The 16,404-nt window shown below is 48.4% G+C and overlaps 2 protein-coding genes across 6 annotated transcripts in view; one reads left to right on the top strand and one right to left on the bottom strand.

Annotated features, from left to right (window-relative positions):
* The window catches only part of NME7 (NME/NM23 family member 7), a 100,463-nt gene extending 99,232 nt beyond the window's left edge, over positions 1-1,231 (top strand). For 4 of the 5 annotated variants that reach the window (XM_075105942.1, XM_075105910.1, XM_075105933.1 and 1 more), the window contains one exon: positions 730-1,231. In XM_075105942.1, coding sequence (XP_074962043.1) covers positions 730-762 — 33 coding nt within the window. In that variant the 3' untranslated portion in view covers positions 763-1,231. The remainder of the gene's footprint in view (positions 1-729) is intronic. The other variant, XR_012662569.1, reaches the window with a different exon arrangement.
* Positions 808-16,243, bottom strand: ATP1B1 (ATPase Na+/K+ transporting subunit beta 1). The gene is made up of 6 exons (XM_075105955.1): positions 15,867-16,243; positions 13,107-13,235; positions 5,842-5,997; positions 4,884-5,068; positions 2,926-3,006; positions 808-2,207 (listed from the first exon to the last, which is right to left on the bottom strand). Exons 1-6 carry the CDS (start codon positions 15,964-15,966, stop codon positions 1,941-1,943), a joined length of 918 nt encoding a protein of 305 aa, XP_074962056.1. The 5' UTR covers positions 15,967-16,243; the 3' UTR covers positions 808-1,940.
* Between the last annotated feature and the right edge of the window lie 161 nt (positions 16,244-16,404).

The raw sequence follows: 16,404 nt of genomic DNA, 5'->3' as shown, positions 1-16,404 counted from the left end.
TAACCGCCATAGCATGCCGTAACTACGCGTCGCCGTCTAGCAGATGGCAGAAACTTTAGGAGTTTGCTTTTCCAGTGCCCTGCGGTCTGATTAGGAAGGCTTTATCAAGCAGCTTGCTCAAGGATAGTCATGTTTTGTCACTACACAGAGACATTCTCCCTGGTAGTCTGCGTCATGCAGCATAAAGCAATCTTGACGCCTGCAGGAAGCCAGCTGCCACGTTTTGTCACGTCTGAGCAGCCCTGTCAGGCGTCGCCTGCTCTCAGCACCGAGCTATTGGCCCAGCAGCAACACAGCAACTCGCTGCTGTGAAACGCCATTTATTCTTCTTGTGACTTCAGTGTGCGCTCTCCCCCTCTGGAGCTGCAGCGCGTAGCCCTGGTGGGTGCTTTAACCCACATCGAGGCTAAACCATTTTCACCTATAGTTACTACTAGAACACGTGGCCTGAGCCTCCAGCCACAGAGACCTTGCACTAACCATGAATATGCCGAAGCCTTTTTGGGTTCCTGACTCTGGTGAGCACAGGCAGGCGCGCCTCAGCTGCCTCTAAGGCAGCTCAGGGGAAAACGAAGCCCTGACACCAAAACCAGGCTCTTCTAGAGCTGGTGCATAACACCTTTGCTGACAGGTGGGAGCAGCAATTTAAGGCAATCCTAATGCATGTTTCAACTGCCTTCTGCTGAGGCAGCCTGGGAATGATAAAGACATATGTTCTGTTTGAAATAGGTGCAGTACTTCTTCAAGATTCTGGACAACTAACTGCCTCCGTCCTCGACCCAGGCAAGAGACACGCACACAGACCGGTGTGTTCGTTCATTTATTTGTCCAATGTTTCAACCTGACTGAAATACAAGATCAACAAGAGCACTGTACTCCTGGCTATTATAACATGTTAGAACATAGAGTTTTGCACTTTAGACAACATTTAACACCATTCTATGGGGTACTGCATTGCTTTTATAAAGTTTAAAATAAAGATTTATTTTCAAACATGTGACTTTGGTTTATTTCATACATTACACTTTCTTGCAGAAAAAATAAAATTGTACAACTGCATAAATATAAAATTCTTCCACCATGAAAATGGTTAAAACATTCAATAAAGACATTAGCACCACAGTGTGCGATGCCTCCAGCAAGGAAAAAAAGAAAAAAAAAAAAGGAAAAAAATACAAAGCAAAGTTATGCCTATCACTGAGGAGAGTGATAGTCTGACCCGGTCTCTCACACAACATACTGGAGGATGAGGGAGAAGGTGGAGAGAGAGACAGCATTCACTACAAAGCACAGTACACAATCATCTACTCTCTTTAACTTCACACTTAAGTTAGTTTCCCCTGCCACCCCTCCAAATAAAATACCCTAACACCACAGAAAGTCAGAAGCCGTATGGAGTGCTGTTAAATATAGTCTCACGGGTGGGCCTTTCTTTGAAAAGGAACAAAATAATGAGAAGTATCATGCCAGTTCTAGTCCCATTGAGTATTTACACCTTGGACAGCAAAAGTCTTTGCTCACAAGAAGTAGAAAACAGATACAATACATGGCTTGAAAAATGACCAGAGTATGCACCTATAGTACTGTACACTAAATAAAATACACAAGGCAGCAATACTTAGGGGCCAGAAACACTGCTTACTACAAGTCAGTTATGGAATCATAATTTACAGTAAAAATGGGCATGTCCCAAGGCTCAATTTTTCTCTTCTTTTGTCATTTACAGTAGAATAAATATTTGTCGCTATTGCTACACTTTGTTTACATTCTAACCTAGTAAATGCAGAAAGCTAGTGTAAAGCATATAGATTACGTGTAGGTCCCATACGTATGACAGTTTGTTCAAGACTAGTAGGTTTTCTTTTTTGTTCTTTTTTTTTTTTTTTTTTAACCTTTTTAAATGGCTGGGGGGTGGGGCGGAGGGAGTTGTGTGCTTACGATCAGCTGCTTTTTATGTCAAATTTAATATCAAAGCGTCCCTGGAAGCGGTCTTTGTCGCTGTACTGGATGTTCTGCCCGTAGGCCCTGCATTCCACACGCACCTCCACGTCGTAGGTCAGGTTGGTGAACTGCACAGCCACCAGCGGCTGCAGGTACCGCGGCTGCAGCAGCTTGCCGTAGTAGGGGTAGTACTGCAGGCCAAAGCCAGGGTAGCCGCCCATCCCGTAGTACTCCACTGTGCCTATTTTGTCGACATCGTCCTCTCTCTAGGGAGGCAGGAAAAGGAAGAACAAACGATGACCATCACCCAAAGTCTACCTTTGGTAGCCCCTTTCCCTGGCAGCATCTGTTTTTTCACCAAGACGGCGGGCCCTCTTTGGTCACCGCTGAGCCTTGTCTTGACAGCACAAGGACGGTCACAGTGGTGGAAAGGACGCTTAAGCGGTCTCTAACCAGCAGCTACACAATGAGCACCTCCCAGCACACGCTGGCCAGGGAAAGGGCTTTTCATTATCTAAAAACGCAACCATTTACGCATTCAGAAGTCACCACGGGTTCCTGTCTGACCAATGCAATATCTTTGGCTAAAAAAGAAAACAATATCTGCTGTTTCTCAGCTGCTTTACAATGCCAAGTAAAATACCGCTTCCCTGGAGTCCTTTTCTTTCAGCCATCTCTGCTAAGGGCTCCGGTACAGCACTCGGAGGTCCGAACAGCTACTTTTAAGGATACCATTTGCCATCCGGCCCTGTTTTTACCCCTCCCTGTGAGGGCAGAGCTCGCTGTCATTTGTCACCAGTGGGGCTCTAAGAAATTCCTGTTCCGAAGGGGGAGATATCCCAAGAAAGACCCACCCCTGGTGTGTTCAAAAAGGCAGAGTGGGGGTGTGTGTGTGTGTGGGTGAGTGTGTGTGTGTGTCACTACACTTGGACAGATAGCCTTCCCCTGCAGTGTCCCAACTCGCTCTATTGTATTTCAACTTACCTTGGCAGCGCAGTGGACAGGGATGAGATACGGGCTGTATTTTGCCATAATCTCTGGAGGGAGGCTCTCATTTACAGGGGCCTAGAAGAAGAACCCAAAACAAGGGGATGTTATGCACCGGGCACATCTCTGCAGACTGCAGCACCTTTGCAGCAGCAAAGCTTGGTGGTACCAAACATGCACCATTAAACGCCATCCCTTCTAGCTCAGTTTCAGAGGCAACAGCTCTCAGTGGTGGCTCTTGGGGCAGACACGCAGCATAACCCATCTAGAAGCTGGAGGACTTAACCCAAGCAGAGCTGTTGTCTGTTCTTACAGCTTTACTGCTGCGGATACCAATGAAAGCAATCAGGCTGTTTTCCATTTCGTGGTGCCCTGGGGAGAGCGTTTCACTGCAGAGTGCAGGTTAGCGGGGCTTGTTCGTGCAAAGCCCAGGCAGTGGCGGGGGAGACGTGCTGCTGGAGGATTTGCCACCTGCCTGCCAGGTGAGCGCAGCCAGGACTGGAAACGCACAAGAAAGAACGAAGAGTGGCAGTCACACCCCGACGTGTCTGAACTTCCTACAGGGAAGGACCAAGGCTCTGATTATGTCAGGGGAAGGTGGGAGTGCTGACTCTGGTGCTCTTCTTTGGTCTCTCAGCAAGTGTGGTGATGTTGCTTCACAGCCTTGCAGGTCTCAGATCTGCTTTACACACACCTTGCCCAGCCCAAGAGCTGTAGGGTCTCTGCTGGGGCGTGGCACAAGGAAAACAAACAGTGCCCTGGATGCATGCGTCATTTCTAAATGAAACATGTAAAGCCATTCCTTGACTAGACCCTTCTGTCTAGTGCGGTCTGGAGCTCTTCGGAGCTCTGTGGCAAAGAGAGGAACACACCAAACCTTTCTCTTCCCCAGTCAAACATGCGCAACTTCTGTTGTCCCACAACCACCACGCACCAAGCACAGCACGCTCCTGCCAACACGCACCCACTGCTTCCACCCTGGACCAGATAAGCCAAAATTCAACTAGTTTCTTTTAGTACAGGGCAGGCTCCCATCGAAGGAAAATGTTTCTCAAAGCACATTAGCTAGACAGCACCATTCCCCATCCTTGACTGCACTGACGGAGGGTGGTGAAGGTGGCTTGGTGCACCGTTTGCACTGTTTTCCATCCAGAAGATGGACTAGCAGGTTTTGCACAGCACCTGATTCAATAACATGTGCTCCGCCACTGAATTCTTAAAGAATGTTTTGGCATGTAAATGCATTGGGGAAAAAACTAGATGTAAAAGCTGTTCCTGTCCAGATCACCGTCCCTCAGCATTACTGCAAACATCCCTTCGGCTGCAGCGCAGAGCAGGTGGGTGAGGGGCATCCTACAGCATCTGGAAAACTGCCTTAAATAACCTAAAGATCTCCTCACCTTTCTTGCAGTGAGAGCTGTGCCTGACTCTCAGATGTAGTTTATGATTTATAGACTATGTATCAGCCTGATAGCGAATATTAGCACAACTTCATTTAATTAAATGGTTTTAGCAAAGCAGGCAACTCTACACCGCCTGAGGAAAGAATGGAGTAGATTGGGGCATACACAACGTACTGATCTTATTACAGACAGAGCTGGTCTGGGACAGTCCTGCGGAAGCACACGGGAACTTAAAATGGGTTTTATCATTTGAAGAAAATACCCCGTTAGATCAATTCAGTTGGCAGGTTCAGAAGTTACCAGATAAATACCCAGGAGTTTGCACTGTGAGGTTCATTGCTACTTGTTACCAACCTGCGGCGTGCAGTTTTCATTGCTTATTAATAAAAAGTGTTTTTAAAGCCAGTTACTCAAATCGTCTCACAATTTCTCCTCTCCAGGAGGGGTTTAATACCGATCTCTCTCCAGAGGCAGAAAAGAAGGCACTGCAAATCTGCAGCCAACTCCTCCTCCTGATCAGTAGCTTCTACTAGAAAGCAAAGAGATACTTGCCTTAGGTTTGAAGCCGATAATTCTGTTGAGCTTGATGAGGATGCATGGTTTGCCATCCCTGTACCCAAAGGTGGGATCATTTATTCCAGAACAGTTTTCCAGCCATTCACGTTTGAATTTGCAGACCTTCTTCTGGCCCTGGGCATCATTATATTGTCCTCTCTCTTTGTAATCGGTAGGTATGTCTGTTGTGGTAGGGGAATGAAAAGACAACCATATGCAGCATGACCTTTTGCTTGTCAGGAACAGCAACAGCTGTGCTTCACTGTGTAGTTGGGATTTCCCCCTCGTCCAAGGAGGTAAGTGACACCACAGACCTCCACCCAGGACCCCCCACATGTGGGCTGGTCCCAGACCAGCAAGTTGGTGGGGGTTTTATTTTTTAACTGAGGATTCTTCCAGACTACAAGAGAACGCACACATCTGTAATCCACTGGCTCAGATATTTTTTCTTTTTAGTCAGGTTTTACAAGCTGGTTCCCCTCAGATTTTACATGCACAGCCTATGAGGCAATAGTCTTATTCCACATTATTACATATTGAAGGTTAATATCTCCCGGACGTTTTGCTGCATTGCATCAAGAGGATGGACACTGGCTTTAGCAAAGGCGTCAGTAAGACCCACCATGGGTTTCAGAGAGAATAAGGTCAGCACCAGGTGCTTTTTAGAGTCAGCTACAACTTTCTCCAAGTGAAATCCGGGAGTTCCCAACCGTATAACCCCTACAATAAGCTTCTAGTACATCCCTGGGTAAGTCTGGTCTGTCCAAACTAATCGTTTAATGAGTGGCCGTATGACTGAAACCAGAGCCTGCCAGGTTACCCACATGCCGTTAGCTGCAATAAAGGAACAGCCAAAGACAGAGATCGACTGCTGCTGCTCATTCTCAGCTTCCGACAGACCTGACGCAGGGGCATTGGTCAGAGGCCTCAGCTGCAGGAAACAATCGAGACTTACCCCCACAGTCCTGAAATATGATGTTTTCAGTTTGCTGATCAGCACTGTAGTCCTTTAGGAACTTCTCAAGGTTCTTCACATACACGTCAAAACTTCTGGGATCGGAGGCAGTAAAGGAAATTTCTGTCTTTTGTACCTGGGGGATTTGAGTCAGTCCTAAGAAAAGCAAAACCAGGAAGAAAACATAAGTACACCTTGAGTTGCACAGCCTCCGGGCAATGCAACTCACACCCAGATCGTAACTCATTCTAATAATCTCTATATTTTTCAGACTTCAGGACTTGCACAGAACAGCTTAAGCTCACTAGAGGGGAGGCTCTGACAGGCTCTTATCTCCTCTTTCCAACAACAGTCTGGAATATTCGTCATGATGTTTGCATCACTAAGCAGATAAAAATCACCGAATCCAGAAGGGAGGCTATAAGTCAAAGGTTTTCCTCAAGAAAAACAGTCAACCACAGGTCCCCTGCCCACTTCTGCCTCCTCCCCAAGGACAAAAGGGAAGCGGTCTGCATGTGAGACCCACCACACACAATAAAGTCTCACAGAAGCCTAATAGGTTGACTTGAAAGTCTGCAAAACATTCTATGTGTTTAGGATAAAAGTCAGAGCTGCCCACTCACAAGCCCTCACAATAAAATGAGAGGTTCCCCAAGTCAGGTATGGTCTCTGTGGGCTGTAATCCACGTTGCCTTTGCATAGTCTCCCTCTAGGCTGCAGGGCAGGGGACATTTTCCCACTCAGGAAGTTCATTGATTCATTCATTCAAGCAATCAGGCTTGATTTCTCTGGTCTTTTCACTCTGTAAGCAGGTATTTCTGATTGCAGAAGTAGCCTTCTGAGCTCTCCAATCAGCAGCTTATCACCAAGTAGGGGAGCAGGAAATACCACCACACAGGAGATACGTTTAAAAGGCTGTCCTAGATTCTGGGCTGCGTAAGAAGCTCTGCTTTTGACTTTGGGACGATGAACAGAAAAAAAATAAACAGAGAATAGAAGGGACTAGGTACAAGTACTGCCTACAGATGATGAAAAGTGCCAACCCCTTTGCTTTTCATTATGTGACTTGGAAATAGTTGCCCCTGCGTGATGTTTAGGTCACATTTTAATTGACTGCATTGATGCATGGCTAACACTTATTTAAAGTAATGGGAACTGGAGGTCATGCTGCTTTTGCGGTAGCCACTGTAATTGTTGAGGTCTTGACTTCTGTTCTGTTTGTCATCTTTGTTTTAGCAAGAACAAGAAAAAAAAGCAGCGGAGCAGCATTTGCTTTGACAACTTTCAGAACAGGCCTGCTGCCAACAAGTTCTCCCGGTGCAAGACTCAGGCAGCTTAGCCGCCTGGCCCCCGCCCGCAGGAGCTTGTGACTCCAGCGATTTTTCCAAAGCCACTTCAGTACTTTTGCTTAGTCCCTCCTCAAGCCAGTTCACCACTCCCCCCGCCCCCGCTACCCACTGAGTTGGAATTTGTAACCTAGGACAAAGATTAGCTTTGTTCCCCTAAACGCAGCTCCTAGTAGCCAAAGATAGCGAGACACCCAGTGAGTAGCTTGGGGTTTCAAGTTTTATTCCAGGAAGCAGCTTTAACTGCTCAAAACTCCCTCTGGTACAAATTGACCAGGTTGAGTGTTAAGAGTGTAGAAGCAACTTCCTACTCCGCTAGAAGAATTATGTCCTACCCTCCAAAGTCAGTGGCTTTCAGCCTCTTTTCAAGCAATTACTTGCATTCCTGCTTCACAAACAGTTATAAATATATATATAAAATAAGCCTGGTTCAATTTCAGTAAGGGAGTTCAACCCCATCCTGCCAAATCCTCCTCAAGTTACCACTCAGCTGGGAAGCACTAGGCTCAGAGTCACTTGAAGTGGCTATCTGGAATTGCAGCCAAGGCAGGCCTTGGTTCCTCTCCTGGCTCTGCCTTTTCCAGAGTTCAAGTTACAGGTATATTATACATTCAAATGTATAAATATAAAACCCAAGAAAGCTTGGCCAGGCTTGCTAAGCTTCGGTCGGGCAGTTAAACTACTAGTTTTGCTCAGGACCTCTTCAACCAAGGAACTCCCCACCTCTATGTCTTTACTTTGTCCAAGGTAATGCCATGTCTGCATGGCTGCCTTCATGCACGGGCGAGGGAAGGTCAGCAATACACACCCTGCAGTGTGGAAAAGCCACCTAGCAGAATATCCCTGTTCTCTGGTTCGGAGAGCCTGACCACTGATATGGGCAGAGGGCTGGCTTTTACTTGAGACAAGTGACTTGGTTGGAAGAACAGATGCCATCCAAAGGACCCCTGTCTTGCAAATCTTTGCAGAACGGCACTGAAGCCCAAACAGCACCTCTGTACAGCTGCTCCAGCAGCCAGCACAAGAGAACAACCCTTCCCGACAGGTAGACTCGGCCTGTGGCCATAGCTGGGCTGCTTCAGCCAAACTTTGGGCATTTACAGGAACTTGGATAAACCAGACTGAGCTTTGGTACAGCAGGTACTTACTTTGTTTAGGACAAGAGCAAAGTGGAGATCAATCTTCCCACTTAGGATGCAAGGAAGTAAATCTTTGTGAAGATGAAAGGCCTGTTACAAAGAGCTTTACCCTGATTAAAAACATATTGCTGGCTTCCACCACAATCTCCATTCTCACATGCCTGCAACTGACCAGACAAAACCCTACGCACAGATCTCTCATTTCCTTCCTTGTTTTCCACCTGTACATCCCATAGCTAGAATAAAGGCTTCAGTGCTGTTATCAGAACAGCATTATCACAGAACCCTTCTTAAGCAATCTTGTTTAAAAAAAAAGTTTATTTGATCTGACACAAGGAGGTAACCTCTGCAGAACACATCTGTAACCTGAAACCTTCTCTCATCCCCATTAGGGGCAGAGAAGCAAGTAGGGACTAGAAAAAAAATTAAAGCTAAGCCATTCCAGTGCTACCTCCCATGGGTTGCCAGACACCCAAGGAAGTATGTGGCTGCCATAAAGTGCAGGGATGAATAAGCCTCTTAGGGTCTTCATGCACATGAGGAAGCCATTCATAAGCAAGCCCTATGAGGGAAAAGAAACAAAGCCTCAAGTGCTTTCATAGGCAGGAGTCTAAGCAACGCTGTCCCCATCTTCAGGCTATCATCTGTTTGCCCAAGTTGTGCATCTCATGCTGTTACCACAGAGATACACCGTGGTGGCATGTGTGGTGATGCTGTTCTTCACATGTGGAAGAACCAAGTAACTTATGGCTAAAATACTGACAAACTACTTTAGAAAAAATTTCTGCAATTGGCTCTTAAGATTACATTGCTAGGAAATATGATTCTTGTCTTCACTTGATGACGTTGTCCACATAAATGTGTGATGCCTTGACTTGGTAACAGATACCACCCTCTGTTGGCTTTCTAACTCTCTGGGTGTACAGAGATACCAAAAGCCAAAAAAAAATCATGTAAAGTAACGGGGTTTTTTTCAGCTACAGTTCTACTTCCAAGACACTACCACAGATTAAAAATTTAAAAATCACATTTATTCAACTTCATTTAAAACCAGCTTTTACACATGGACTTTATCATTCTAAGCTGCAGGAGCAAGACTTCAGGAAAAACAGTGTCCTGAGGGCGAAGAGGAAGAAACCAGAAGTGGGAGGTCAGGCTTGTTATTAGGAATGGTTGTGTAAGTCCGTAGTAGCCACTCTTGCTTCATCATGCAATGCTCATTTCCAAGTACCCTGTAATCTTGGTTCAGAATGAGTCTGAACACTCCTGGGATGACACAGACGACACACTGAGTGCTCACTACACCATTTCTATTTGCCATCCCCACAGCTCACTAAATGAGGATAGACTTCAAAAGCCTCATACCAAGCGATGCCCTTCCAAGCTTCCCGTCACCCTCTACCTCATGTGCGATGTGCAAAAAGCAGGTGCAAATTTTCCACAAATGCAGCAAAATCTGCTTGGCAGAGAACATCCCTGGAGCTTGAGATTCAGAGGTATTTTCCAAATGTAGGTATTGAGACAGCAAGAGCAACAGAAGCAGAAGAGTGCTCCTTCACAGGAGGTGGCATACACTCCTTGGGGCTTTCCTGCCACCTCCCAGCTGTTCTCCGAGCTAAATAAGGCAAGTGGGGAACAGACACCAAAGCAGCCTTTTCCACGATACGCTCACTGCCCAGGCACATCCTGGCCAGGGGACACCTAAAATCCCCTGGCTTGAGCAGGGATTCTTCCAGCTGCCACTTAGAGCCTTAGGCAGCAGTGAGCCCTCTCGCCCCTGCACCAGCCCTAGTGACAGGATGCTGTGTTTCACAGGATGCACACCACAAGATGGCAGGATACACAGCCCAATTTATATTGGGGTGGGGAAGGGGAGGAGGATTTTTTTTTTAAAAAACATCCAGTACACTGTCTTTAAAAGGCAATATCCTCATCCTTCCCTATTAGCAGGATAAGTCCTCTGTGCTTAAAGCAGAGTCCGAGCCTGCAGCACACGTGGAACTGGGAGCTGGGGCTGTCGCAATGGCAAGGCTGGACAAGAAGGTGAACGGCACTGTCCCTTCCCCCACCCCAAGACAAAAGAGGAGGAAAAAAGTATCATGGAAAGGTAAAAAACTCAGCTTGCCCTGAAGCCCTGCATAACATTCCTGTTGTGTTCAATGCAGAAACCAATTAGCATAGTAATGACACTTGGCTACAAAAATAGCACTTTATGGCTTTCACTGTTATACATGTCAATAACTCAATAAAACATCCTGCAGGTTCCGCTGCTGTTATGAAGTCTGCTGTATTTCAGAACAAGAATGAGATTGTAGCAGCCCCTACAGCCTTTTCTCCTGCAAATCCTGAAGGAAAGTCTAGTTTCCCTTCTCCCAGCCATTTTTGGCTGACACAGCAGTAACTTGCCCAAGAAGGACAGAGCACTGTAATGAGAATAAAACCAGGTTTTCTAGCTTCCTAGAAAATCCAGGGCTCTATCAAGCTGCCAATATACTTACTTGGCTTGCAAATCTTCCCACAAGAACTAGGAATTAGACTTGCATAACACCCTGTTTTATGTAGTTCTTAGTCTGTAGGGGTCCCACATCACAGAAAAATCAAGTTAGATGCTCACCAAGTGCAGGAGCGAACATGCCCGCACACGTGTTCGTTGCCAGAAGAGCAGTTGTGCTTGCAGTGCAGGGGAGAGCCCTACACAGCAGGGGAATACAGGGACTGCTGACCTCCCAAACGCAACCGTGCAGCAACTCACTGCAGTGTCAATCTCTGAAAGCCCATATTAAAAGGCTATTTTTGACTCAGTGTGGTCTAACGGCTGCTCTGCTAAAGGACAAGGAAGGGACTCGATGTTCTGACCTAACCTCCACTATGCCTTACCCCTTGCTTGTCCACATCTGTAGAAAGAGCCTTCACATGATGCCCTGCGCTATTAACTAGTAAACATCTCCTTGAAGCTGTACATGCGTGCCGTTAGAGCTTCGTTGAAAACCCTTGTTTTTTGGGCTGTCCACTGTCAGATATTCAAGGAGGTGGATTTTGCTCCCCTCTATTTCAGCACATGTGCTGAAAGCCCATTACAAAGATCCCTGATGACCTTTTCATTCTTCCTCCATTTTGTTTTCTGTAGTACATATGACAAGAGCATCTTGAAATTCATTTCACTTTTTTGTTTAAATAAAGGGTAAGCCCCAGAAAAACTGGTGCAGTACTCAATTAAGAGAGGAATAAAAATCCTCTGCAGGCTGAAATCTTACACAGAAATTTTACCACAGAGTTGCTTTGAAATTAGAATTGCAAACTGTTATTACACAAAAAGCAAACAGTTTACCAAGAATGAGTAATTATGTGACATCAGGCTAAACAGCAGGTCTGTCTGGATGTGACCCAAGATCCATGGGCTTCTTCACTAATTATTTCACGTCTGGTGAGACCACTGGGCTACAGCCGGGGAAAAACACATTATTAAAATAACTACTCCACCATTAGCCATGTTGGCTTTTCAGTTGCAGCTAACAGCTCTGGCCAGTATCAGTGACTGTTTAGTCTTTCCTGCAAATGTCAGAGCCCATTGCAGAGACAGAAACAGTGACTTCCAGTGCTTAAGACACCATTTACCCCAGCCATGCTGCTACATTAAGAAGTGCCACACACTAAACACAGCAGTTCCAGTCTCTGTTCCGCCTTTAAAAAGTGCTGGTGGAAAAGCAGTCATCTAAAAAGATGATTCTTTGCCAAGATCCAACACCATTTGGTGATGGTAACATGCCCTGCATTGTTAGAGCAGGGAATAATCACAGCATAGCACTGCAGACAGCGTGGCTCTGAGACACCATATGACAGCAGAGCCAACTTCTGTAGCTACAAGCCATCAGCCTCACAATTGTCACTTAAATACCACTGTTATTAAAAGCTTCTGAACTGTTTTACGGAGCAACTGGAGACAGATCGTTGCCATCCCCAGTGCCAGGCAGCCTCAAGGTCATTTGTAATGTGGGAAAGCAGCAGTTGCGCAGCTCCCCCCACCACACTGAGCAGCCGCTGGCTGCAGCCGGAATCAGATAGCGCAGCAGAGCCTGGAAAGGCAGAGCGGGGAACCTGCGGCAAGGGCTAGTTACTCCATTTGCCGCTAACCAAGGCAGGCTGGCCACAGACACCGTTCGAGTGATCATTTTAATTTTGATCAGAGATCTACTTTTTCTAGTAAATATAGGTTGTGCGTCAGCAACTACAACACCCACCTTCAACCCCCCACGACAGTCAGTTAAAATACCCATTAGTAAATGCTACCATCTCCTCTAGATCTCACAGCCTAGCTCAGCGTTGGCCAGTACAATTTCAGAACTGGTATGGTCCCCCTCCTCCTTGCAGCACACCCCAGTTTCACAGAAGAAGCTAACATTTTAACTTTGCCCCTTCACTTACCCACAGCAACACAGTGGCTATGAAGAAAATAAAACTGAACCCAGCTTCTTCACACAGCTCATCCCAAGCGAAGCCTCTTGGCCTCACTCCATTGCTTCAGTTTAAAGGAAGAACAGCAATCCAGGTTCAGGCTCCTCTCAGACAGGAGGCTATTTCATGTGATGCAACCTTTAATTCTAGCAGGATTGCCTTCAAGACCCAGTACTGTTAACACAGAAGGCTGACAACATACCCACCCCCTACAAATATGTGTTGCAGCAACGACATGCTTATTTCATCCTCCTTCTTGAGGTGAGTAACCAACCCGCCTCCCCAGAATAGCCTGCACCAAGTCAAACACAGCCTCCTATTTAGTTACCTGGAGGTGCCACTCGGTCCTGGTATTTGGGCTCAAATTCACTGACAGTGAGCAACATCACTTGGATGGTCCCAATGAATATACCTGCCAGGCAACCGTAGAAGATGACATAGAAGAGGAGGATTTTAACTGCAAGAGAAAACAAACAGAAAGAGTCATCAAATTAAGCCCCCAAGGCTGTCATATTTCAGGACAAAATTTCCACCCTTTGCCGCTTGCAAGGAAGAGCCCAGCACACTGAATTCAGATGGCAAGCCCTGTGGCAGAGGCATGTATTTAACAGTGAGATTATGCCCCGATGCAGACAGACAGAAAATACAAGTCGCTTCAGACACTTAGAGGGCTGGAAGCATGAGCCCCTGAAAACCTAGAAATCCACGTATCAGGATTTGGGATTGTAAAACAGTGAGATTAAACCATGTTCTTCCACATTTTAAAGGGTCCCTTAGCTGACCCAACGCTACCATCACACACTATCACAGGTGACAAGCTTTCCAGTCAAGCAAGTGCCCAACAGCAAGAAGCCATACTATGGGTGTGCTCTGAATGACACCCATTCCACAAAGCTCTGGGCCACAAAGACTCCAATTTCCAGGAGAGTCTACAGTAACTGTTATAGTTGCTTTTTCAAGCAATTGTAAAGCCTGTTCTCCCCTAGTAATTCAGGCTGTCACCTCCACTAGAGACCACAGGAGCAGAATTTAGGCCCAAATTAGCTCCAATACTCAATCTCAAACGTAGGAAAGTACTCAGACACATCACAGTACCGCAGGTTTACCAGCCTTGTATGTCTACAAAGGCACTCCAGCACTGCCCATGCCAATTAAAAAGTCAATTACATAATGAGAGACTGAATTTAGTTTTGCTCTAAAGGGAGACACCTAGAATAATCTTGGATGTGGGAACGAGCCTCCTGGAGACGCAGCATGGCTCAGGCTCTGGGTATCAGTTACCAGTTTACAAGGATTATCTCAACTGATTAACTGCACAGTAACATGCCGTACTAGGCATCACCAGGCCGCCTACGGGAAGGATAAACCAGCCCATGCCAAGCAACTATATGCTAATCAGGCTACAGGAACAAGCAGGGCAAAGCGTACTTGAAAGAGAGCCTGCCTGACCTCACACTGTCCTCATCTAATTCCAAACAAAAAAGAGGTGGTTTATTTGAAGGACTGGAAGTGACCAGCTACAAGGGAAGGGGAGGAAGCAGTACGTAGAAGTATTCATCCTCCCCTCCCAGCCCCATTGTAAAAAAAGCTCCATCAGCGGAGAAGCCCCCCAATGAAAGCAGGCGGTTCTGGCTGTTTTCAAGTCTATGAAAGACAGGCGAGCAGGAGGGACAGCCAGCGACACGAGGCCAAGGGACACTGTCAGAAAGGCACTCCATCCTCTCGTCTTCCTCACACGCACTGGAGGCAGGCGAGGTGGCCAGGGCTGGTGGGCAGAGCTGGGTGCAGTAGCGCGGTGCTCCAGGAGTTAAAAGCACTCTTTGGTATCCAGGCAGCGTAAAGCAAATGGCCGTGACGTCAGGGATGTGTGGAAATTTTTTCCAGAGCACGGTCATAGGAGGTGCTGTTGTAACAAACCAAACACTAATGCTGTTGTCTGCAGCGTAACGCCTTTTGAGTTTTGTAACATCAAAAGGCAAACGCTGGGAGGTAGCTTATTTAATCAGGTTCCCAGCCAGGATGCTCTTAACGCCAAAGACACCTTAAAGGTCAAAACCACTCCTAGGTCTCAGAAAATACACAGCAGGTCTAGCAACCCAGCACAACAGGGCTGAACATGAAAGCTTCCCCGCAACAGGTAGGTTTATAACAGAGGAATCGGATCATCAGCCTGCAGATCAACTCCACAAATGGAAATCAGTCCTGTGCAGATAGGTACAGGCACTCTGGGAGTTCAGCCTCTGCATTGGAAGCACTGCGCAGTTGCCTGGTGCCTCAGAAGCAGAAAATACCTATCCATGCGCACCCACAACCCAATTCTGCTCACATAAAGACACAGCAGACGCCTGCTCTAGTCCGCCCGCCTGCCAGAGCTAAAGCTGGCAGCTCCGGATGTGGTATCTCCGGCTGATCCATTACAACAGGAGCCGAATTCAACATCGCAAGGGTGGCACACCAGCTGTGGTTGGTAGCAACTGGAAGACTGTCTATTTGCGTAAAGAAAACGTTAAAAGCCTCTTAGGTGCTGTATAAAGAGCACTTACACTAATAAATACATCATGAGCATTTAATCACGGACACACATATAGCCACTTCCTCCTTGCAGAGGCATTAAAAGCCAATTATTCTCTCTCGACGAGGTAAAATTAGCTTGGTTTCTTTTATCCAGAGAAAAGAGGGGGGAAAAGAGAAGCCACCCTGAAGTCCAAGGCAGACGACGGCCGGGAGGGCAGGCTCCCCCGACGGCGATGCTCCCGAGCCAGGCCGGCCGCCGGGGAAGGAGACCCAAGGACGAGGCGCCCTCGCCAAGGTCGGCCCGCCCCGGGCTCCATCCCGAAGCCGGGGGCCCACCCCGCCTCGCCCCCGGTCCCACCTGAACTCACACCCAGGCGGCAGCGCGCCCCGTTCCGCGTGTCCCCCCCCACCCACGGGACACCGGGCGAGGGGGAAGGAGCCCCCCCGCCGGTCCGCCCTCACGGGGGCCGCAGCCCCGCCGCAGCCGGCGGAGGCGGGGCGCCGCGGGCCGTGCTGCAGTGCCCGCCGCATCGCCGCCGCCCCCCGGCCCCGCCGTCCCCGGCCCGGCACTCACACCAGCTGCCCCCGGTGCGGCCCAGCAGCTCCTTCTTCTCCGAGTTCCAGATGAACTTCTTCCAGTTGCCGTCGCCGTCCTTGGCCTTCCCGCGGGCCATGGCGAGCGGGCGGGCGGGCGAGCGGCGGCGGGGAAAGCTCTAGCCCTCGGCGGGCGGCGCCGGCAGGCCCCGGCCGGGCTCGGCGGCAACGGGGAGGTCTGGGTGCGCTAGTTCGGCGGAGGAGGGGGGGGGGCTGGTGGTGAGGAGAAGGGGAGCGACCGCGGGCGGACAGACCGACGGACGGACAGACGGCGGCAGCCGTCGGCGCCGACGATCGCGCGTAAACCACCCGGCACCGAACAACCGCGCTCCCTACCTGCCGCGCCCCTTCATATACACCGCCAGCCCCGCCCCGCCGCCGCTTCCACCAATGGGCGCCCGGCAGAGCGCCTTGGGGGCGGGGCCTGACGCCGGGAGGGGGCGTGGCCCGGGGGCGGGAGGGGCCGGGGCGGATCGGGGCCCTGCACGCGGCCGGGCGCCCCTCCTTGCCCGCCTGTA

This window comes from Phalacrocorax aristotelis, chromosome 1 (genome assembly GCF_949628215.1).
Source record: "Phalacrocorax aristotelis chromosome 1, bGulAri2.1, whole genome shotgun sequence".
In the NCBI taxonomy this organism is placed as follows: Eukaryota; Metazoa; Chordata; class Aves; order Suliformes; family Phalacrocoracidae; genus Phalacrocorax; species Phalacrocorax aristotelis.
Note: the sequence above shows the minus strand (reverse complement) of the source record. Positions and strands in the feature narration are given on the sequence as shown.

What these genes read in the sequence shown, in the direction of transcription:
- ATP1B1 (XM_075105955.1), bottom strand. Translation starts at nt 15,966, where the DNA reads ATGGCCCGCGGGAAGGCCAAGGACGGCGACGGCAACTGGAAGAAGTTC. An exon ending in TTATCGGCTTCAAACCTAAG is followed by an intron (nt 3,007 to 4,883) that starts GCAAGTATCTCT and finishes TTCTTCTTCTAG; the next exon opens with GCCCCTGTAAATGAGAGCCT. An exon ending in CTGTCCACTGCGCTGCCAAG is followed by an intron (nt 2,208 to 2,925) that starts GTAAGTTGAAAT and finishes CTGCCTCCCTAG; the next exon opens with AGAGAGGACGATGTCGACAA.